We start from the raw sequence: 22,224 nt of genomic DNA on the forward strand, positions 1-22,224 counted from the left end.
GCTCCAGTGATCCTCCCACTTCAGCCTCCCGTGTAGTTGGGACCCCAGGTGTGTGCTACTACACCTAATTTTTTCTTTTTTCTTTTTTTTTTTTTTGAGACGGAGTCTTGCTCTGTTGCCCAGGCTGGAGTGCAGTGGTGTCATCTTGGCTCACTGCAACCTTTGCCACCTGGGTTCAAGTGATTCGCCTGCCTCAGCCTCCTGAGTAGCTGGGACTACAGGCATGTAGCACCACACCTGGCTAATTTTTGCACTTTTAGTAGAGACAGGGTTTTACCATGTTGGCCAGTCTGGTCTCAAACTCCTGATCTCAGGTGATCCGCCCGCCTCCCAAAGTGCTAGGATTACAGGCATGAGCCACCAGGCCCAGCCAATTTTTTCACTTTTTTTTAGCAGAGCCGGGATCTTGCTGTGTTGCCCAGGCTGGTCTTGAACTCCTGGCCTCACGTGTTCCTTCTCCGGCGTCCCAAAGTGCTGGGATTACACGGTTGCGCCATCATGCTGGCCACAACTCTGTTTTAATATATATATATATTTTTTGAGACGGAGTTTCGCTCTTGTTACCCAGGCTGGAGTGCAATGGCGCGATCTCGGCTCATCGCAACCTCCGCCTCCTGGGTTCAGGCAGTTCTCCTGCCTCAGCCTCCCGAGTAGCTGGGATTACAGGCATGTGCCACCACGCCCAACTAATTTTTTTTGCATTTTTAGTAGAGACGGGGTTTCACCATGTTGACCAGGATGGTCTCAATCTCTGACAGTATGCTGTTGGGGGTTCCTTCTGGGATTTGGGGGAGTTCACATTTGAGATGTGTTTGTTGGAACTCCTGACTTGGTTTGTCCAGCAGGTGGCCCACTGCTGAGCCAAGATCCCTGCCTGCCGGTTGGGACTGAGGCTGTAACACAGCCTGCATGGTGTGGGGTCTCAGCTTGGGATAAGGGCAAGGGAAGCCATGTCCGCTCACTCCTAGCTCATGGGACCTCCCCCAGCCTGCGTCCCATGCTCACTTGCTGGGAGCTCACACCTGTCCCATGGTCTGGGTCCTTGCTTGTGTCATCCACAGAGCTCCCTTTCCTACTTCCTTTTTTTTTTGAGACGGAGTTTTGCTTGTTGCCCAGGCTGTAGTGCAGTGGTGTGATCTCGGCTCACCACAGCTTCTGCCTCCCGGGTTCAAGAGATTCTCCGGTCTCAGCCTCCCGAGTAGCTGGGATTACAGGCATACGCCAACATGCCTGGCTAATTTTGTATTTTTAGTAGAGATGGGGTTTCTCCATGTTGGTCAGGCTGGTCTCAAACTCCTGACCTCAAGTGATCTGCCTGCCTTGGCATCCCAAAGTGTTGGGATTACAGACGTAAACCACCGCACTCGGCTCAGATTCTACTTCTGTCAACTGCATAGGGACCTTGGGTGCCCATGTCCTGGGGCTCCAGCCTTCCCTGGCCTGGTCTTCTGAGTCTCCCTGGGCTTGGCCCTTGGTCCATGGTGAGTGGCATGGCTGGGTCCGGTCACCACCACCTCCTCCTAGTTCCACTGTCTCAATTCTTTTTTTCCCAGACAGCCCAGTAGGGCACAGGCCACCCTCGTCATATAGCCCTGCCTCCCCAATGGTCGTATACACCATGGCTACCGAGGACCATATAGATGCCCTTCCTTGTTCCCCTGCCAGAGTCCACCCCGACCCCATACTCTGAGGTTGGGGGCCTGGGCCCCTCTGGCTGGCTGAATCTCCTAGCTGTGTCATTTTCTTTTTTTTGAGACAGAGTCTCACTCTGTCGCCGAGGCTGGAATGCAGTGGCGTGATCTTGGCTCTGGTTCAAGCGATTCTCCTGCCTTAGACTCCTGAGTAGCTTGCGCTACAGGCGCACACTCCCATGCCCAGCTAATGTTTTGTATTTGTAGTAGAGACAGGTTTCACCATATTGGCCAGGATGGTCTCAATCTCCTAACCTCGTGATCTGCCTGCCTCGGCCTCCCAAAGTGCTGGGATTACAGGTGTGAGTCACCGCATCTGGCACTTTCTTTTCTTCCTTTTTTTTTGTGATGGAGTTTCGCTCTTACTGCCCAGGCTGGAGTGCAATAGTGCGATCTCAGCTCACTGCAGTCTTCACCTCCTGGGTTCAAGTGATTCTCCTGCTTCAGCTTCCTAAGTAGCTGGGATCGCAGGTACCCGCCACCATGCCTAGCTAATTTTGTATTTTTTTTTAGTAGAGACTGGGTTTCATCATGTTGGTCAGGCTGGTTGCAAATTTCTGACCTCAAGTTATCTGCCTTGCCTCGGCCTCCTGAAGTGCTGGGATTGCAGGCCTGAGCCACCATGCCCAGCCAGCCGTGTCACTTTCACAGCACCCTGATGCCTGCCCCAGCCAGTCCTGGGTATCTGGTGCCAGACCTTCTGCCTGCAGCGCCCTTCCCGCTTCCTGCATGGCCACGCCCCCCCCATCCTCTGTGCCTTCACCTCCCTGTGGAGCCACCTTGGATGGGGCCTGTCTTTGGATTTTGAATTGGGAGGGCGGGCTCTGTCAGGCTTGTCTTGGATTCTCTTCATCCAGCAGGGCTGGCTCAGAGTTGAGTGATGCTTAGTGAGTGTTTGTTGACTGACTGTGCACACTGCCTATACGGAGCCCCTGGGAGCCAGGGGAGTCTCGCTAAGCTCTGGCTCTGGGGGCTTTGCGTGAGAACCTGCCTTTTTCTGGGACAGAAGGAGGGAGGGGGCAACAACCTTTGGATTGGAGGCGACCAGCTTGGTGGTGGAAAAATCCCTCCTGCTCAGAGGTTTGGGGCTGTGGACCCCCCGGGAGGCAGGAGATCTCTTCTGAGCCCTTTCTCTGGAAGGATGCTCCTATTACATGGCATGGCACCTTTGCTGGGGGGCTTATGGTTACTGGAGTCCATCTGAGATCCCAGAGTACCTGGCTGTGCCCAAGAGGCCGTGAGTATGTGTGTGGGGGAGGAGGGAAGAATGTGTGTGTGTGAGAATGTGAGAGAAGGAGCGAGGGTGTGTTAGAGGTTTGGGATAAGATGTTTGGGGATTTGTCTGAAGCTGTCCTCTGTTGGTGCTGATGTTTGAAAAGTAGGTGACTGTTTGGGGAGCTGGCGCGGTGGCTCTCTCCTGTAATCCCAACACTTCGGAAGGCCGAGGTAGGAGGATCACTTGAATTTAGGAGTTTGAGGCCAGCCTGGGCAATGTAGCAAGCCCTTGTCTCTACCAAAAGTAAAAATAGGCCAGGTGCAGTGGCTCACGCCTGTAATCCCAACACTTTGGGAGGCTGAGGTGGAGGCGGGTAGATCACCTAAGGTCAGGAGTTCGAGATCAGCCTGGCTGACATGGTAAAACCCCATCTCTACTAACTAAAAATGCAAAATTAACCAAGTATGGTGGTGTATGCCTATAATCCCAGCTACTTGAGAGCCTGAGGCAGGAGAATCACTTGAACCTTGGAAGAAGAGGTTACAGCAAGCTGAGATCGTGGCATTGCACTCCAGCCTGGGCAACAAGAGGGAAAGTCCATCACAAAACATAAAAAATTGATTCCATTATTTCCAACATTTGGGGAGGCTGAGGCGGGTAGATCACAAGGTCAGGAGTTCGAGACCAGTCTGGTCTACATAGCAAAACCCCGTCTCTACTAAAAATACAAAAATTTAGCCAGGTGTGGTGGTGTGCACCTGTAATCTCAGCTACTTGGGAGGCTGAGGCAGGAGAATTGTGTGAACCTGGGAGGCGGAGGTTGCAGTGAGCCGAGATTGTGCCATTGCACTCCAGCCTGGGTGACAGTGTGAGACTTCATCTCAAAAATAAATAAATAAAATAAAAAAAATTAAAAAGAAATTATCTGGATATGTGGCATGCCTGTAGTCCCACCTACTCAGGAGGTTGAAGTGGGAGGATGGCTTAAGTCCGGGAGGTCAAGGCTGCAGTGAGCTATGATTGTCCCGCTGCACTCCAGCCTGGGCGAGAGAGCAAGCACAGTCTCTAAAAGTAGGTGGCTGGATTCTCTCTCTCCTTAAAAAAAAAAATCCTGTAAGAAGCGGTGGTTTCTCTTTGGACAACCCAGCCCAAGTGCTGAGCAACTTCGAAAGGAGGGAGGAGAGGCTGGGCACGGTGGCTCACTCCTGTGATCCCAGTACTTTTGGAAGCTGAGGCGGGCAGATCATGAGGTCAGGAGATCGAGACCATCCTGGCCAATATGGTGAAACCCCATCTCTACTAAAAATACAAAAGTTAGCTGGGCATAATGGCGCATACCTGTAATCCCAGCTACTCAGGAGGCTGAGGCAGGAGAATCGCTTGAACCCAGGAGGTGGAGGTTGCAGTGAGTTGAGATCATGTCACTGTACTCCAGCCTGGGCAGAAGAGTGAGAGTCTATCTCAAAAAAAAAAAAAAAATGCTGTCTTGACCTCACCCTCAGTCCCTGCCTGCTGCCCTGTTGACCCTAGCAAACTAATGGCTGGCAAGAGGCCGCTTGGCCTTGTCTCTTGCCTTTTGGAGCGGGCCCTCTGCCTTTGTCAGTGGGTTCAAGTCCAGGCTCTGCCCTTTGGAGCTGTGTAACCTTGAACAAGAGCCTGCAGCCCTCTGGGTCCCGGGGATGGCTCATCTTCTTGATGCCAGGTAGACTGATGGGCACATAGTGGGTGCGTTATAAACAGACCTCTCTCGTCTGCTAACGTTCAGGCATTAGGGTCTTAGAATGTGCCCCCTTATGTAGGGGACCCCAGGTTCCCTGTCCTCACAAAGGATCTAGGTTTAGCCTCAGGGGGTCTTGGACCTTGAGATGGATGAAAGACAGGCATTACCTACATTTGTGAGCCCCAGGCAGTCAGAACTGGCACACCCGAGAACCCAAGAACCATGAGAGTCACCCTTGCCAGATGCAGTGGCTAACCCCTGTAATCCCAGCTCTTTGGAAGGCCAAGGTGCGCAGATCACCTGAGCTGAGGAGTTCGAGACCAGCCTGGGTAACATAGTGAAACCTGAACTCTACAAAAAACAAATAAATAAATAGGCTGGGTGCTGTGGCTCACACCTGTAATCCCAGCACTTTGGGAGGCCGAGGCGGGCAGATCATGAGGTCAAGAGATTGAGACCATTCTGGCCAACATGGTGAAACCCCGTCTCTACTAAAAATACGAAAGATTAGCTGGGCATGGTGGCCCGTGCCTGTAGTCCCAGCTACTCGGGAGGCTGAGGCAGGAGAATCTCTTGAACCCGGAAGGCAGAGGTTGCAGTGAGCCAAGATCACACCATTGCACCCCAGCCTGGCGACACCGAGACTCTGTCTTAAGAAAATAAAATTAAGTAAACAATCTAAGCACAGTGGTGTGGTGGCACCTGTAGTCCCAGCTACTGGGAGGCTGAGGCGGGAGGTCACTTGAGCCCAGCAGGTCAAGGCTGCAGTGAGATTGCATCATTGCACTCCAACCTGGGTGACAGGGTGAGACCCTACCTCAAAAACAAAACAAAACAAAACAAAACAAAAGCAGTCATTGCCATTGAGACAGCAGCCTCTACGAGCAAACAGCTCCACGAGGTCCTCATTCACAGATGGGGAGACTGAGGCCTGCAGGGATGAGGCGGGGCTGAGCGGGAGCCCTGAGCTGAGCTCCATCTATCCCACCTTTTCACTGGCCCAGCACCTCTGTGGTGGGACAGGTCTGGGAGGGAGGGGCTGTGGGTGTCCCCACCCCCAGCATCACAGAAGGTGGCTGGGGATGCAGAGATGGGTGTTTGCCATGGTGTTAGTGACAAGCCTGCTGGGGCCTCTATCCTGTCACCCCCGCCCCATTCGCTTCCCCGGACCCCTGGAGAGCAACCCTATCTGTAACTGCTCAGAGAGAGGCCAGGAAGGGGTTGCCATGGGAACCGGGCCTCTGCGGGAGCCTTGAGCTCATAATGGCTGCGAAGTGGGCCGCGTGACCTGTGGGGGGTGCAGTTGTCACCGTGGACTGGGGGGCTTTTGCTGCAGGGCACCCTCACCCCATCATAGGCCCTGGGGTGGGGCTGGGCCTCCTGGTGGCCTGCAGATAGGTGAGGCAGTGATGACGGAGGCTGAAGAGGGCCGTGTGGCCCTTTGTACTTGGGGCTGTGTGCCTCGGTGGTTAGCAGGGCCGATTCGGAGCCTCATCTCATATGTGATGCCTCCGTGTTAGTCTTGTGACCTGGGGATGTTTATTTAATCTCCCTGCGCCTCAGTTTCCTCATGTGGAAGATAAGGATGAGAGCTGGGACCCGCCTCCTGAGTTGATGGTGATCTAATGGGTTTGTGTGTGCAGAGTTGCTTGGGGCCCTGCTGGGCACAGGGGCAGCTTTTGTTTATTTATCCACTTCATTTTATTTATTAATTTATTACTTCTGGAGATAGAGTCTCTCCCTGCCGCCCAGGCTGGAATGCGGTGACGTGATCTCAGCTCACCACAACCTCCGCCTCCTGGGTTCAAGCAATTCTCCTGCCTCAGACTCCCTCAGTAGCTGGGATTACAGGCACGCGTCACCATGCCCTGCTGATTTTTGTATTTTTAGTAGAGGCGAGGTTTCACCGCGTTAGCCGGACTGGTCTTGAAGTCCTGACCTTGGGTGGTCTGCCCACCTTGGGCTCCCAAAGTGCTGGGATTACAGGCATTAGCCACCATGCCCAACCTGAGTTTGCTTTTCTATTTTTATTTATTTATTTTACAGAGACAGGGTCTCTGTCACCCAGGTTGGAGTGCAGTGGTGCAGTCAGGGTTCACTGCAGCCTTGAGGACACAGACAGTGAATGACCAATAAGCAGAATAGCTGTGTATAATCAAAGGAGCATGATGATGGAGAGGTGGTTAGGGAGGGCTTCCTGGAGGAGGTAGAATTTGAAGCTGAGTTCTGATGGGGACCGTCCAGGTGGTGGGAATGCTGTGCCTGTGGCCCAGAGGTATGGGGAAGGGATGAGTGTGACATGTGCAGAGAGGCTAGGGCATCCTCGAGAGGCTGGACAGATCCCTGCTTGGCCTTGTGGGGTGACAGGTGGGACCAGGGGTTAGAGCGGATGGGGGCCACAGAATGAGGAGGGTGGAGTGGGAACCTGGCCGAGCACAGGGGCAGGGACAGAGGGCTCACTGTATCTCTTCAGAGACCAACCACATTTGCAGGGAGCAGCCTGGGGCTGTGGCCTTTGAGGTCCTGAGGGTGGTAGTTGCTCTGACTGGCTTCTGTGGCAGGTGGCGCCCGGGAAGGGAAGCTCCTGAGACCATTCACGGTGACAGCTGGGACAGTGGGAAGGACGAGCCCAGGCTGCATTCCCAAGTATCCCCCACCTTCCGGGGGCACCGGAAGAGCCCCATGCCCAGAGCTTGACCAGGCACTAAGAGGACCCAGCGGGGGTGAGAGTGGCCCACTAGTGGCTGAGCCCGCTGGGATTCTGTAGGCCAGGACGGCCACCTCCCCTGTGAGAAGGAAGCTTCAGCACATGCCTTGATTTCTTACCATGGCTGCAGGACTCTGGGGTGGCCCTCTGTTGCCCCAGTCCTGCCTGAGACCTGTCACTGCCCTTCTGGGCCTCAGTTTCCCCATGAGGCCCACAGGTAGGGCCCCTTCTAGTCCTGAGGGAGGGGTGCCTGGTGGGCTCAGGTTCCGCTGTGATACAGGAGCTACATTGATGTTGGCAGTCCACGTAGCCCTGCAGGCCCATGTCTAGCCGCCCCCATCGACACACCCCTCCCCATGCCGGGCTGCCCAGCTGCCCCTTGGTACACTCAGTCCTGCAGGCATGTGAGTGTGCACGGCTGTGCCTCTGTCTGGGTTCCTCTCTTCTGCTCTGGGACTGGTGGGTTCCCACCTTCCTGCAGGGAAAGGGAGACACTATGTGGCCCAGGCTGGAGTGTGGTGGCATCATCACAGCTCATTGCAACCTCCACCTCCTGGCCTCAAGCCATCCTCCTGCCTCAGCTTCCTAAGTAGCTGGGACCACAGGTGCATGACACCATGCCTGACTAATGTTTTATGTTTTTGTAGAGATGAGGACTCATCATGTTGCCCAGGCTGGTCTCAAACTCCAGGGCTCCAGTGATCCTCCTACCTTGGCCTCCCAAAGTGCTGGCACATTCGTGAGCCATTTTGCTGGTCCTCGGGTGCTGCTCATTGGCTCCTGGTGTTCGGGAGTGCAGAAAGGGAGAGATCAGAGGCGAAGGGTGATCTCTGATTCCAGGGCGATCATGGCGAACCCTGATTCCAGGGTTCCTCACCCATGAGGGTCATGGCTGTGGTGCTGCTGTAGACCCCAGCTAGGGCGGCTGGGTGGGGACTTTGTCTTTAGCAGAAGGATAGTGTCTCCATGCTGGCGGATCCCAAAACTGTTGCTGTTGGTGCTGGACTGGGCCCTGGGGGGTGGGGGCTGATGGCCAGCATCCGCCTGCAGTAGCCCTGGTAGGAGGACCTAGCTCCCAGCCCATCCCTCTTCCTGGCAGCCCTGGGAAGACCAGCCCCAAGGGGAGTGTCAGCCAGGCTTGGGCCTATGCTCTGGCACCTGGAGCCAGCGGGCAGGTTTTCCAGCTGCACACCTGGTGGCCTATGCCGTGGTACTCAGCTCCCTCTCATGCCCTTACTCGTTCATCATGTGCCCATCTCTGGCTCATGGTGTTAAACACTCAAAGAGGGACTAGGGCAGGGTGGCAGGGATGAAGAAGGGCTGGGAGGGACAGACGGTGTTCCTGCCACTCCTCCGCTCCCTCTCTCCTCTCCTCTGGTGACTATCCATGTGCCAGGCCTGGGCCTCAGGGGAGCTGGCCATGGGGAGGGACAGGGATGGGTGAGACCGGTGACATCTCCCGCTCTGGGAGCCAAGGCCACCTCCTCCACCCAAGTAGATAGTGTTCTTTTTATTTTATTTTATTTTTTTTTGAGACAGAGTCTCACTCTTTTGCTCAGGCTGGAGTACAATGGTGTGATCTCTGCTCACTGTAACCTCCACCTCCCAGGCTGAAGTGATTCTCCTGCCTCAGCCTCCCGAGTAGCTGGGACTACAGGCGCCTGTCACCATGCCCAGCTAGTTTTTTTGTATTTTTAGTAGAGACGGGGTTTCACCATGTTGGCTAGGCAGGTCTTGAACTCCTGACCTCAGGTGATGGGATTACAGGCATGAGCCACCGAGCCCGGTATGGGTAGTGTTCTTTGGGTTTTTCTGTCTTGATTTTTTTTTTTTCTTTAGAGTCTGGGTCTCACTCTGTCACCCAGGCTGGAGTGAAATGGTGCATTCATGGCTCACTCCAGCCTCGACCTTCCAGGCACAAGCAATCCTTCCACCTTAGCCTCCTGAGTAGCTGGGACTATGGGTACATGCCACCGTGCCTGCCTAATTTTTGTATTTGTTGTAGAGACAGGGTTTCGCTGTGTTGCCCAGGCTGTTCTTGAACTCTTGGGCTCAAGCAATCCTGCCTTAGCTTCCTGAAGTGCTAGGATTATAGGCATGAGCCACTGTGCCTTCGATCTTGATTTTTAAAAAATTAGCCATATATGTATATATGTGCACATATATATGTGTGTGTGCGCATATATATATATTTTGAGACAGAGTCTAGCTCTGTCAGTTGCCCAGGCTGGAGTGTCTGGCACACTCAGCTCACTGCACCCTCTACCTCCCGGTTAAAGCAATTCTCCTGTCCCAGCTTCTTGAGTAGCTGGGATTACAGGGGTGCGCCACAAAGTTCAGCTGATTTTTCTATTTCTTTAGTAGAGATGGGGTTTTGCCATGTTGGCCAAGCTGGTCTCGAACTCCTGACCTCAGGTGATCCACCTGTCTTGGCCTCCCAAAGTGCTGGAATTACAGGCGTGTGTATTTAAACTGTCTTGGGGCACACAGGCCTTCATGGTTCCAGAGTCTGGCTACTTGTGACCCAGGTCTGGCTCATTTTGGGGTTGTGATTTTTTTTTCTCCATTTGGGCTCCGCCCTGTCCTCACCAAACCCCAGCTCAGAGTCCGCTGTGCCATCATTAAAATAGCAATTGTGAGTGCACCTGGCCTCACGTGTCACTGTTCTGATAGGTTGTATGACATTTTCCAATACTGTCCTTGGCCTGGCCGTTGGTCCAATTATCACTGTGGTTGTCTGTCCAGGGGACACAGACAGGCCTCTTGGATAGGGAATGGTAGAGGGGGTGATTCCTGGCCCTGAGGACCCTGGGGTTTGGGGGAGCTCGGTGCATCATAAGGAAAGGTTTCGGGGTGAAGGAGCTGTGCAGGACCATTGGGGTTCTGAGGAGCCCAGGGAGGGGTGAGGGCAGTGGGGCCAGTGGGCCTGGGGTGGCTGGGAGCTGGCTGAGGGCTCACATCCACCTGGCCCCCTACAGGGCATGGCCGAGCAGATGAGGACTGTGTGGATGACCGGGCCAGACACCGGGAGGAGCGGCTGCTGGGGGCGCGGCTGGACCGGGATCAGGAGAAGCTGCTCAGGTGAGGGTGTTGGGGAAGCCCGGGGGTCTGGCGGGTGTCTGGGAGCCCCTGGGGGTGAGGGGCAGCTGGATGACCATAGGTGGGCTTGGCCTCTTGACTGCAGATGCTGTGGTCCTGAGAGCAGGACCCACCCTGGTCCTCAGCACTGGGCCAGCCCTCCCAGGCCAGTGGCCCCACGGCCCCTTCCAGTGAGTGTGGGAGGCCCTGGGCGGCCCTTCTGTTCCGAGTGGTGGTTGTCCGGACTTGTGGCCTGGTGGTGAATGGTTCCTTGGGGTAACCCCACTTCTTCCTCTCATTCCCTGGGCTCTCTGAGCTGCTACTATATCGGTGATTCTCCTTCCAGAGAGAGTAAGGAGCTGGCAGACCTGGCCCGCCTGCACCCTACCAGCTGTGCTCCTAATGGCCTCAACCCCAACCTCATGGTGACCGGGGGCCCGGCGCTGGCAGGCTCAGGGCGCTGGTCTGCCGACCCCGCAGCCCATCTGGCCACGCACCCCTGGTTGCCCCGCTCGGGCAGCACGTCCATGTGGCTTGCCGGACACCCCTACGGTGAGTGCGGGGCGTGGGGACTCTCCCCTTCTCTGAGGGAGGGGTGGGAGGGCACTGGTGCAGGACGAGAGCTCAGGGCTGGTTCCTGCCTGTCTGCCATTTCCTGGGGGGTCCTCGGCCTGGCTCCCGCATTCCTCTGTAGAAGGAATGGTAATGGCATCTGCCTCGTGGGGCCCCTCTGCCCTACCTGTTTGGGGCAGATGCCCAATGGGGGTGGCTCCGTGAGGCTCTTTGTAATCAGCCAGCACGCCTGCCCCTTGGCTTTCCCACTGGGGGCCCCAAGAGGTTCAGTGCTTGGGGGGCTGTGCTGGGCTGAGGCTCCCCAGAAAAAACTGCCTGGGGGGTCCCAGCACTGACTTGGACATGGGCTTCTCCTCCTAGGCTTGGGCCCCCCATCTCTGCACCAGGGCATGGCCCCTGCGTTTCCACCTGGCCTGGGGGGCTCCCTGCCGTCAGCCTACCAGTTTGTCAGGGATCCCCAGTCGGGCCAGCTGGTGGTCATTCCCAGCGATCACCTGCCTCACTTCGGTAAGTGGACCCTCTGTGTGGCCAGCATGGGCCGGGCTGGCCACGCCCAGTGAGATGGTCTCTGATGGCAAGGGTCTCCTGCCAAGGGGTGGCGGCCAGCAGAACCGGGGGCTGGGGAGGCGGACAGGGGTTCAGAGAGAGGATGCCTGCCTCCAGCATTAGAAAGCTTTGGGGTTCTTGTAGTGAGCTCCTACCTAGAAGCTCCATAAAAAGAAGTGAGATCGGCAGCCCTGGGTGGGGGCTGGGATTCCTCCTACCTGGCACCCTCATCCCCTCAGGAATCCAACTTGCAGACCGCTGGGAGGGGTGGGAGAAGGCGTTTCCTAGGTCCCCACAGTGGCCCTCATACACTTCTGCATGCTGACCTGCTCTGGTTGTGAAGCTGTGGGGAGGTCATCCCACCCGGGAGTGTGGACAGGGTCATGTTTCCCGGGCCTGGGGTGTATGCATGGCCAGTGGAGGACAGGATGGGCTTCCTGGACACTGGGGAGCAGCAGAGCTCAGCTCCCTGCTATGTGAGAGGCCCCTCTCTGGCCTTAGCATCCCCTCTGTAAATGGACATGGTGGTGCAGTGTCAGGCCACAGGTACAGCCCACTGTCTGTGTCCCCGCAGCGGAGCTGATGGAGCGGGCCACTGTGCCACCCCTCTGGCCCGCCCTGTACCCGCCGGGCCGCAGCCCCCTGCACCACGCCCAGCAGCTGCAGCTCTTCTCGCAGCAGCACTTCCTACGGCAGCAGGAGTTCCTGTACCTGCAGCAGCAGGCGGCCCAGGCCCTAGAACTGCAGAGGAGCGCCCAGCTAGTGGTAAGTTGGGGAGGATGAGGTGCAGCCCCCTCCGGGGGCCCTGTGAGTAATGAGGCAGATGAGTCAGCCAGCAGAAATTCCAGTTAATGGGGAGGGGCAGAAAACAGCAGAGGGGCAGGTGGTCAGAGAGGGCTTCCTGGAGGAGGCAGTGTTGGAATGGAGACCTGGAGCCATTTGTGGAAGAGCTCTCCAGGCAGAGGGAGCTGTCAGCAGAGGTGGATGGAGCCTGGCAGGGCAGGGTGCAGGAGCAAGGGGGAAACCAAGGCAGAGAGGTGGCCTTGGGGACTGGGGAAGGGTGACTGGATGCTGAAGGAGTCCCGGGGGCTCCTGCTGTTGCCTGAGCCCAGCCTGGCCACTTCTTTCCAGGTGGCCTCTCGGAGAGGCATATGGCGGGGATCTGGCCAGCTGCCTCCTGATGGCGTGGTCCCATAAGATAGGGGACAGGAGGGGGTCTGCTCTGGAGGAGTTGGCCTGGTTGGCACATGCAGCAGGAAGCCCTCAGAGCCCGAGCCCTGGGTCTGAATCTTAGATATGCCAGGCCTGGCTGTGTGCCCTTGAGCAAGTGGCTTCACCTCTCTGGGCTTCAAGTTTCCTCTCCCAGAAACAGAGATGCTACTGTTGCCTAGTCCTTGTGTTGCTAAATGTTTAGTAGTATTTAGTAAACTATTTAGTAATTGGGAGAGTGGCCTGTCCTTGGAGCAATTCGTACTGGTTTTGTTTTTTTTGGAGATGGAGTCTTGCCCTGTTACCCAGGCGGGAGTGCAGTGGCACAATCTTGGCTCACAGCAACCTCCACCTCCTGGGTTCAAGCAATTCTCCTGCCTCAGCCTCCCACGTAGCTGGGACTACGGGCATGTGCCATTACGCCTGGCTAATTTTTTGTATTTTTAGTAGAGACAGGGTTTCACCATATTGGCTAGGCTGGTCTTGAACTCCTGAGTTCAGGTGATCCACCTGCCTTGGCCTCCCAAAGTGCTGGGATTATAGGCGTGAGCCATGTTGCCCGGCCCCTGATGTTTTGTGTATAGACTGACCCACCTAGGTAGGCATTGGAGATTGTGGAGCCGACTCTGACTCCGTCCCATTTCCTCATAAAAGGCACACCTGGGCTCCTCCTGCCCCGCTTTTGGGGCATTTTGAGACCCTAAAATGATAATGCAGTGAAACAGGAAGGTTCAGCTGGTAGTGAGTGCTCTGTGAAGGCTACTGTCCCAACACCATTGAGGTGTGGGGCCTCGTCCTCCCACCTTGCCCGCCTTGGCCTGACTGTGAGGGTTCCTGCAGGGCCGAGCTATGGGTGGATTATCCCATCAGTCCTGGTCCGAAGGGGCCCGCCAAAGCTCCTCACCCCAGCCCTGCCTTTCGGGATTCTGCACGGAACGCTATGCTTATGACACACAGGCTGGGATGGAATGTCCGTCTCTGGCCTGGGAGCGGGTGGGCAGCCTAGACCCCAGGTCCTGCATGAGGTTCTCCTCCGGCCGGGGGACCCTGGGGTCAGGGCAGGTGCTGGGGGGTAGGGGGGACTTGTGCTGCGCTGACCCTGCCTGCTGGCCCCTCCCCAGCAGGAGCGGCTGAAGGCACAGGAGCACCGGGCAGAAATGGAGGAGAAGGGGAGCAAGCGGGGTCTGGAGGCTGCAGGCAAGGGTGGCCTGGCTACCACCGGCCCTGGGCTACTGCCTCGGAAGCCCTCTGGCCTGGCCGCCGGCCCTGCGGGCACCTATGGCAAGGCTGTGAGCCCACCACCATCGCCCCGTGCATCCCCTGTGGCTGCCCTGAAAGCCAAGGTCATCCAGAAGCTGGAGGATGTGTCCAAGCCACCCGCCTACGCATACCCCGCCACCCCCCGCTCCCACCCCACCAGCCCACCGCCTGCCTCTCCGCCGCCCACCCCGGGTATCACCCGCAAGGAGGAGGCCCCCGAGAATGTGGTTGAGAAGAAAGACTTGGAATTGGAGAAGGAAGCCCCTAGCCCCTTCCAGGCCTTGTTCTCAGGTAGGATGTGGCTGAGACCCTTAGGGTCTCAATCTGGCCCTGGTATGGTAGAACTGCTCACCCATCTTTTCATTGACCCATTCATTCATTCATTCATTCATTCCATCTCCATGGAGCACCTCCTGCGGAACAAACACAGGAGCTCACAGTCATATCCAGCTTCTCCTCGGCCCCCCCTCAGTGGTAGTGTCAGGGAAATGGGCGTAATATTAGAACCTGCTTCAGGACAAGTTGTTCTGAGATACCAACCTTTCCAGACCTGTCACACACTTAGCGTGCAGTCGGTGCTAACTTCTACCTTGGCAGTGATGGTCCAGGGACGCCGGTTCTGGGCAGCTGTACCCCTGTGCCATGTGTCACATGAACATACCCACTCTTCCCAACTCCTGCGTCAGTGGGGACCTGCAGCAGGTGGCTTTGGGGGCTGGGACTCTGTTCTTCCTCCCTGGGGGGTATCAGATGTGTGAGTGCCTGCTTGGGAGGACTTTAGTTCAAATTCAGATTCTGGCACCAAGGCTGGGTGAGCTCAGGCCAGTGGTGGCTGAGTACTTAGCTTGTGCCCGGCCAATGCCTGACTCTCCTTCGTCAGCTGCCCTTTTGCACGCCTCCAGCTTGCCTGCCTCCATGCTGGGCTGGGAGTGGCGCAGAGAATCAGGGACACAAGCCTGCTCAGGGAGATTATATCTGGGACAGAACTGGGTTGCTATTTCTCTCTTTTTTTGAGAGAGAGAGAGTTTTGCTCTCATTGCCCAGGCTGGAGTGAATTGCACCATCTCAGCTCACCGTAACCTCTGCCTCCCAGGTTCAAGCGATTCTCCTGTCTCAGCTTCCTGAGTAGCTGGGATTACAGGCATGTGCCACCATGCCCGGCTAATTTTGTATTTTTAGTGGAGACAGGGTTTCTCCATGTTGGTCAGGCTGGTCTTGAACTCCTAACCTCTGGTGATCCACCCACTCAGCCTCCCAAAGTGCTGGGATTACAGGTGTGAGCCACCATGCCCGGCCAGGTATTCCTCTTTTTTTTTTTCTAAGATGGAGTCTTGCTCTGTCATCTAAACTGGAATGCAGTGGTGCGATCTTGGCTCACTGCAACCTCTGCCTTCTGGGTTCAAGCAGTTCTCTGCCTCAGCCTCCCAATTAGCTGGGACTATAGGCACCCACTACCACCACATCTGGCTAATTTTTGTGTTTTTTAGTAGAGATGGGGTTTCACCATGTTGGCCAGGCTGGTCTTGAACTCCTGACCTCAGGTGATCTGCTCACTGTGGCCTCCCAAAGTCCTGGGATTATAGGCATGAGCCACCGCACCCAGCCAGTATTATTTTTTTTGAGATAGGATCCTCACTCGGTCACCCAGGCTTGTACTGCAGTGGTGCAATCACAGCTCACTGCAGCCTTGAACACCTGGGCTCAAGCAATCCTCCTGCCTCAGCCTCCCAAGCAGCTTGGACAATAGGTGTGCACCATTGCACTTAGCTATTTTTTTAATATTCGTACATTTTGTGTATCACTTTGTTTGCAAGGCTGGTCTCAAACTTCTGGGTTCAAGCGATCCTCCCATCTTGGCCTCCCGAAGTGCTAGGATTATAGGCTTGAACCACTGCACCTAGCCTTGCTGTTAACGTTTTGTTTTGTTTTGAGACAGGGTCTTGCTCTGAGGCTGGAGTACAGTGGTGCCATCATAGCTCACTGCAGCCTTGATCTCCCAACCTCAAGTGGTCTTTCCACCTTAGCCTCCCAAGTAGCTGGGACTACAGGGGTGTGCCACCATGACCAGTCAATGTTTTTTTTTTTTTCAGTAGAGATGGAGTCTCAGAGGCCAGGCTCAGTGGCTCACGCCTGTAATCCCAGCAATTTGAGAAGCTGAGGCAGGTGGATCACCTGAGGTTAGGAGTTCGAGGCCAGCCTGGCCAACATGGTGAAACCCCGTCTCTACTAAAAATACAAAAGATTAACCAGGTGTGGTGTCTGATGCCTACAGTCCCAGCTGCTCTGGAGTCTGGGGCAGGAGAGTCGCTTGAATCCAGGAGGCACAGGTTTCAGTAAGCCGAGATCATCATTGCATTCCAGCCTGGCTGACAAAAGCAAAACTCCATCTCAAAAAAAAAAAAAAAAAGGGATGGGGGTCTCACTATGTTGCCCAGGCTGGTCTTGAACTTCTGAACTTAAGCCATCATCCATCTTAGGCCTCCTAATGGCGTGGTGGCTCACACCTGGCCCTGCTTGAACAACTGCACTTTTTCTTTTCCTTTCTTTTCTTTTTTCTTTTTTTTGACACAAAGTCCCGCTCTGTCAGCAGGCTGGAGTATAGTGCTGCAATCTCTGCTCTCTGCAGCCTCCGCCTCCCAGGTTCAAGCGATTCTCCTGCCTCAGCCTCCCAAGTAGCTGGGACTACAGGTGCACGCTGCCACACCCATCTAATTTCTTTGTATTTTTAGTAGAGACAGGGTTTCACTATGTTGGCCAGGATGGTCTTGATCTCCTGACTCGTGATCTGCCCACCTCAGCCTCCTAAAGTGCTGGGATTACAGGCGTGAGCCACTGCACCCAGCTGAACAACCGGTTTAATGGGTGGAGCGGCAGATTCTTGTAGGGTCGAGGGGCCAGACCACACAAGGTGGGTAAAGGCAATATTAGGTCTGTGCAGATCTCATGAAGTATTTGCTTCTGGTCTAGCCTTGTGCTGGGTGCTGAGCGGGGAAGGGACAAGAGAGACAACTGTGGTTTTTTTGCCTTCAACACAAGACCCCGGGGACGGAAAGGCGGCCGATTTTTCACTATGGGGCCAATTGCGAAGCCACTGGGTCTCTGAGTTCACACCTAGAACAGCTCCCAGCCCTGCAGCTGGATGAGCAGAGGGGGGCTGGGTGTCTGGGTCTCTGTCAGGGGTGGTGGGCAGGTGTCAGTGGGGACACAGCATGCCGATCCCAGGGCTCCCATGCTGACCCCTGTGTCCTTGACAGATATCCCGCCCAGGTACCCATTCCAAGCCCTGCCGCCGCACTACGGGAGGTCCTACCCTTTCCTGCTGCAGCCCACGGCGGCTGCTGACGCGGATGGCCTGGCCCCAGATGTGCCACTCCCAGCTGATGGGCCCGAGCGCCTGACACTCTCGCCAGAAGACAAGCCCATCCGATTGTCCCCCTCCAAGATCCCAGAGCCGCTGCGGGAGGGCCCGGAGGAAGAACCACTGGCCCAGCGGGAGGTGAAGGCAGAGGTGGAGGACATGGATGAGGGCCCCGCAGAGCTGCCGCCTCTGGAGTCGCCACTGCCACTGCCCACCGCAGAAGCCATGGCCACCCCAAGCCCTGCAGGCAGTTGTGGAGGTGGCCTGTTGGAGGCCCAGGCACTGAGTGCCACCAGCCAGGGCTGCATGGAGCCCTCCGAGTGCCCAGACTTTGCAGAGGGGCCTGAAGCTCAGGCGGATTCCCCAGGCCGGACAGAACCCTGCACGGCTACCCTGGACATGGGGGTGCAGCGGGCACCCGAGACACTGGTGGAGACCAAGGAGGAGCCCGTGGAGGTGCCTGTGGCAGTGCCCGTGGCAGAGGCAGTGCCTGAGGAAGGCCTGGCCCAGGCAACCCCAAGTGAGCCCCAGCCCAGCCTTCAAATGGACTGTGACGTGCCTGCTGGGGAGGGACAGTGCCCGAGCCTGGAGCCCCAGGAGGCCGTGCCTGTGCCTGGCAGCACTTGCTACCTGGAAGAGGGAAGCTCTGACCAGTTACTGCCTGGCCTGGAGGACCCACTGGCTGGCATGAATGCCCTGGCGGCGGCTGCGGAGCTGCCCCAGGCCAGGCCTCTGCCCTCCTCGGGCGCTGCCAGAGCCCAGGCCGTGGAGAAGCTGGAAGTGGCTGAGAGCCTTGTCCTGGAGCAGAGCTTCCTGCATGGGATCACCCTGCTGAGCGAGATCGCAGAGCTGGAGCTGGAGAGGAGGAGCCAGGAGCTGGGAGGTGAGAGTGCACCACCGAGTCATGCAGATTCTGGAATTAATTAATTTCTTTTTTCAGAGACAGAGTCTTGCTCTGTCACCTAGGCTGGAGTACAATGGTGCGATCTTGGCTCACTGCAACCTCTGCTTCCCGGCGGAGGCGTTCCAGCAATTCTCCTGCCTCAGCTTCCTGGGTAACTGGGACTACAGGCGTGTGCCACCACACCCAGCTAATTTTGTATTCTTAGTAGAGATGGGGTTTCACCATGTTGGCCAGGCTGGTCTTGAACTCCAAACCTCAGGTGATCCACCCGCCTCGGCTTCCCAGAGTGCTGGGATTACAGGCGTGAGCCACCATGCCTGGTCCTCTTGAATTTGATTTTTGTGGAGACAGGGTCTTGCTATGTTGCCCAGGCTGGAGTGCAGTGGCACGGTCTTAGCTCACTGCAGCCTTAAATTCCTGGGCTCAAGTGATCCTCCCATCCCAGCCTCCCAATTAGCTTGTTCTATAGGGAGCCACTAAGCCAATCTGACTATTTAAAAAGTTATTTTTTTAGAAATGGGGTCTTGCTCTGTTGCCCAGTTTGGTCTTGAACTCCTGGACTTCAAGCAATTTTGCCCGCCTTGACCCCTCAGAGTGCTGCGATTATAGCCGTGAGCCGCTGTGCCCGGCCTCTTAAACAGTTTTTTAATAAGATTTTTGAATTTTGAAAAACCCCAGAATATGGTTTATTCATAGTGATCTTTGGAAGAATTGTGGTAAGGTATGCATAACAAAATGTTACATCTTGAGCATTTTAAGCGTCCGGTTGAGCAGCATGGTAAGTGCGTTCACATTTTGTAGCCAATTTGTGCGTTTCTTGGTGGTGAAATTTCTCATTCTGTCAATGGTGTGTTTTAGCAGGATTTCTAGGGTTGCAAGGGACAGAAACCCTGATTTAAATTGGTTTAGGCGGGAGAGAATAATTTGGCTGGTGGAACTGAAGTCCAGCAGAAATTAGGTAATTTCAGGTATGGCTGAATCTATGTGTTCAAGCCAAGACACGAAGTTTCTTTCTTCCTGCACAGGCCCTACCGTGGTCTCTCTCTCTCTCTCCCTGTCTCCTTCCCTCCTTCCCTCTTGCTCTTCTACTTTTCTTTCTGTTGGTCTCATTCAAGGCTGACTTATGCATCCTCATTGGGGGGTGGTTTCCATTCTTCCCAGGCCCATGGGCCTGCTAAGCAGCCTCATGAAAGAGGCCACTTGTTTCTTGGTAGCTCTGACAAAACACTGAGATTCACTCTCATAGGCCGACTGGTGTTCATGCTTTTTGTTTTGTTTCGTTTTTGAGACAGTCTCAGTCTGTTGCCCATGCTGGAGTGCAGTGGTATCCTCTTGGCTGACTGCAGCCTCCGCCCTCTCGGGTTCAAGTGAATCTCCTGACTCAGCCTCCCAAGTAGCTGGGATTACAGGCGTGTGCCACCATGCCTGCCTAGTTTTTGTAGTTTCAGTAGAGATGGGGTTTTGCCACATTGGCCAGGCTGGTCTCAAACTCCTGACCTCAAGTGATCCACCTGCCTTGACCTCGAGAAGTGCTGGGATTACAGGTGTGAGCCACCGCGCCCAGCCAAAGCTGTGGTTTAAAAAAAAAATCATTGTTTTAGAGATTGCCCAATGTTCTGCCGGGCAGTGGCCCTGGCCCTCGATGGCCCAGTTAGATGGTAAGGCATTTTCATCTGCTCTAAGACAAAGTAGTTGTTTTTTTTCCCATTACAAATAATGTGATGGTGTTATCCTTGAAGGAAAAACATCCTTGTCCATATCTCTGATTTGCCTCGGATTATATTCCCAGAGGTAGAACTGTTGCATCCAAACAAGGCCACGTTTTCAAGGCTTTTTGACTGTCACGGTCAGATGGCCCTCAAGCCTGGAGAAGCCACGCTCCTGTTAATATGTGTGAGCGATGCCTCTTCCCCACTGGGCGGCGGTGTTCTAAATTCATTGCTTCTTTTCTTTCACTAAAATAGTTCAACAAAAGCTTTTTTTTTTTTATTTTGTAGAAGAAAATAAGAACTCCTTTGGTCTTCCTTTCCACCTGGTACTGGGTTTTTCTTTCTTTTTTTTTTTTCTTTGAAATGGAGTCTTGCTCTGTTGCCCAGGTTGGAGTGCAGTGGTGCGATCTCAGCTCACTGCAACCTCTGCCTCCCGGGTTCAAGCAATTCTCCTGCCTCAGCCTCCAAAGTAGCTGGGACTACAGGTGCACATCACCACACCCAGCTAATTTTGTATTTTTAGTAGAGATGAGGTTTCACTGTGCTAGCCAGGCTGGTTTTGAACTCCTGACCTCATGATCTACCTGTCTCAGCCACCCAAAGTGCTGGGATTACAGGTGTGAGGCCCCTCGCCTGGCTTTTTTTTCTCTTTAATTTAATTTTTGTTGAGACAGAATCTCCCTCTGTTGACCAGGCTGGAATGCAGTGGTGTGATCTCTGCTCACTGCAGCCTCTGCCTCCTGAGTTCAAGTGATTCTCCTCCTGCCTCAGCCTTTCAGGTAGCTGGGACTACAGGCGCGTGCTACCATGTCCGGCTAATTTTTGTATTTTTAGTAGAGATGGGGTTTCACCATATTGGCCATGCTGGTCTTGAACCCCTGGCCTCAGTGATCTGTCCGCCTCAGCCTCCCAAAATGCTGGGATTACAAGTGTGAGTCACCGCAACCAGCCCAGAATTCTCCACCCTATCAGGACACCAGCCTTGCTGAGTTAGGGCCCATTGCCATGATTGTAACTTGGTCACCTCTGCAAAAACCCTGTCTCTCACGAAGGTTACCTTCTGAGGTTACTGGTGGTTAGGACTCCAGCATATTAAATGGGTGGAGACACAGTTGAACCTGCTGAACCCATCACGGCTGGCCTAGATGGAGTACATTGCCTGTTGTTTGAGAGCTTTGGCAAGATGGGTTTGTGGGAGGGTGAAGGAGGTGACCGGAAAACAGAGCTGCCCTCCTACCTCACACTGTACGTCTCACAGGATGTCAACGGGGGCAGGTGGTACAGAGCCGTCACTGTGGGGTGGGCACGACAGCTTCACTCTAACACCATCCTTTGGGAGCTGATGAGGTTTGCAGTTTTGTGGCCTCAGTTTCCCTAAAGATAGAAAAGTGGTCGGGTGCGGTGGCTCATGCCTGTAATACCAACACTTTGGTATTACCACGAGGTGGTTGGATCACTTGAGGTCAGGAGTTTGAGACCAGCCTGGCCAACGTGGTGAAACCTTGTCTTTATTAAAAATCAAAAAATTAGCTGGGTGTGGTAGCGCATGCCTATAGTCCCAGCTGCTCGGGAGGGTGAGGCAGAAGAATTGCTTGAATTCGGGAGGTGGAGGTTGCAATGAGCCAAGATCACGCCATTGCATTCCAGCCTGGGAGACAGAGCAAGACTCCGTCTCAGAAAAAAAAAAAAAAAAACAAAAAAAAGAAAGAAAGAAAAAAAAGGACAAAGTGGCTGGGCGTGGTGGCTCACCCCTGTAATCCCAGCACTTTGGGAGGCCAAGGTGGACGGATCACAAGATCACGAGTTCGAGGCCAGCCTGGCCAGCATGGTGAAACCCAGTCTCTACTAAAGATACGAAAAAATCAGCCAGGCATGGTGGATCGTGCCTGTAATTCCACTTAGTTGGCAGGCTGAGGCAGGAGAATTGCTTGAACCCGGGATGTGGAGGTTGCAATGAGCTGAGATTGTGCCATTGCACTCCAGCCTGGGTGACGGGGTGAGACTCTGTCTCTGGGGAAAAAATAAAAAGGAACAAAGCAAGTAGTTTTCAATTGGGGCGATTTTGTTCCTCTAGGGAACACTGGCAACCACGTATTTTGGTTGTCACAGCATGTGGGGAGCACTGCTGACATCTAGTGGGTAAAGGCAGGGACTCAGTGAGACACCTTTCAGTGAAGGCAGACGTCAGCCTCCAACAGAGATGTGAAAAGTACCAAGGAAGAGAAGCGTCCCCGCCCCCCCCCAGCAGCATCA

General features: G+C 54.9%; 1 protein-coding gene across 8 annotated transcripts in view; it reads left to right on the forward strand.

Moving 5' to 3' along the window:
- TNRC18 (trinucleotide repeat containing 18) overlaps positions 1-22,224 on the forward strand; it is a 112,433-nt gene that overhangs the window by 36,121 nt on the left and 54,088 nt on the right. For 7 of the 8 annotated variants that reach the window (XM_054248864.2, XM_078358107.1, XM_054248872.2 and 4 more), the window contains 6 exons: positions 10,313-10,415; positions 10,759-10,964; positions 11,346-11,492; positions 12,106-12,296; positions 13,862-14,291; positions 17,255-18,241. In XM_054248864.2, the coding sequence (XP_054104839.2) occupies positions 10,313-10,415; positions 10,759-10,964; positions 11,346-11,492; positions 12,106-12,296; positions 13,862-14,291; positions 17,255-18,241 (2,064 nt within the window). The remainder of the gene's footprint in view (positions 1-10,312; positions 10,416-10,758; positions 10,965-11,345; positions 11,493-12,105; positions 12,297-13,861; positions 14,292-17,254; positions 18,242-22,224) is intronic. The other variant, XM_035291988.3, reaches the window with a different exon arrangement.

The sequence above is a fragment of the Callithrix jacchus genome, chromosome 2, assembly GCF_049354715.1.
Source record: "Callithrix jacchus isolate 240 chromosome 2, calJac240_pri, whole genome shotgun sequence".
Taxonomy (NCBI): domain Eukaryota; kingdom Metazoa; phylum Chordata; class Mammalia; order Primates; family Cebidae; genus Callithrix; species Callithrix jacchus.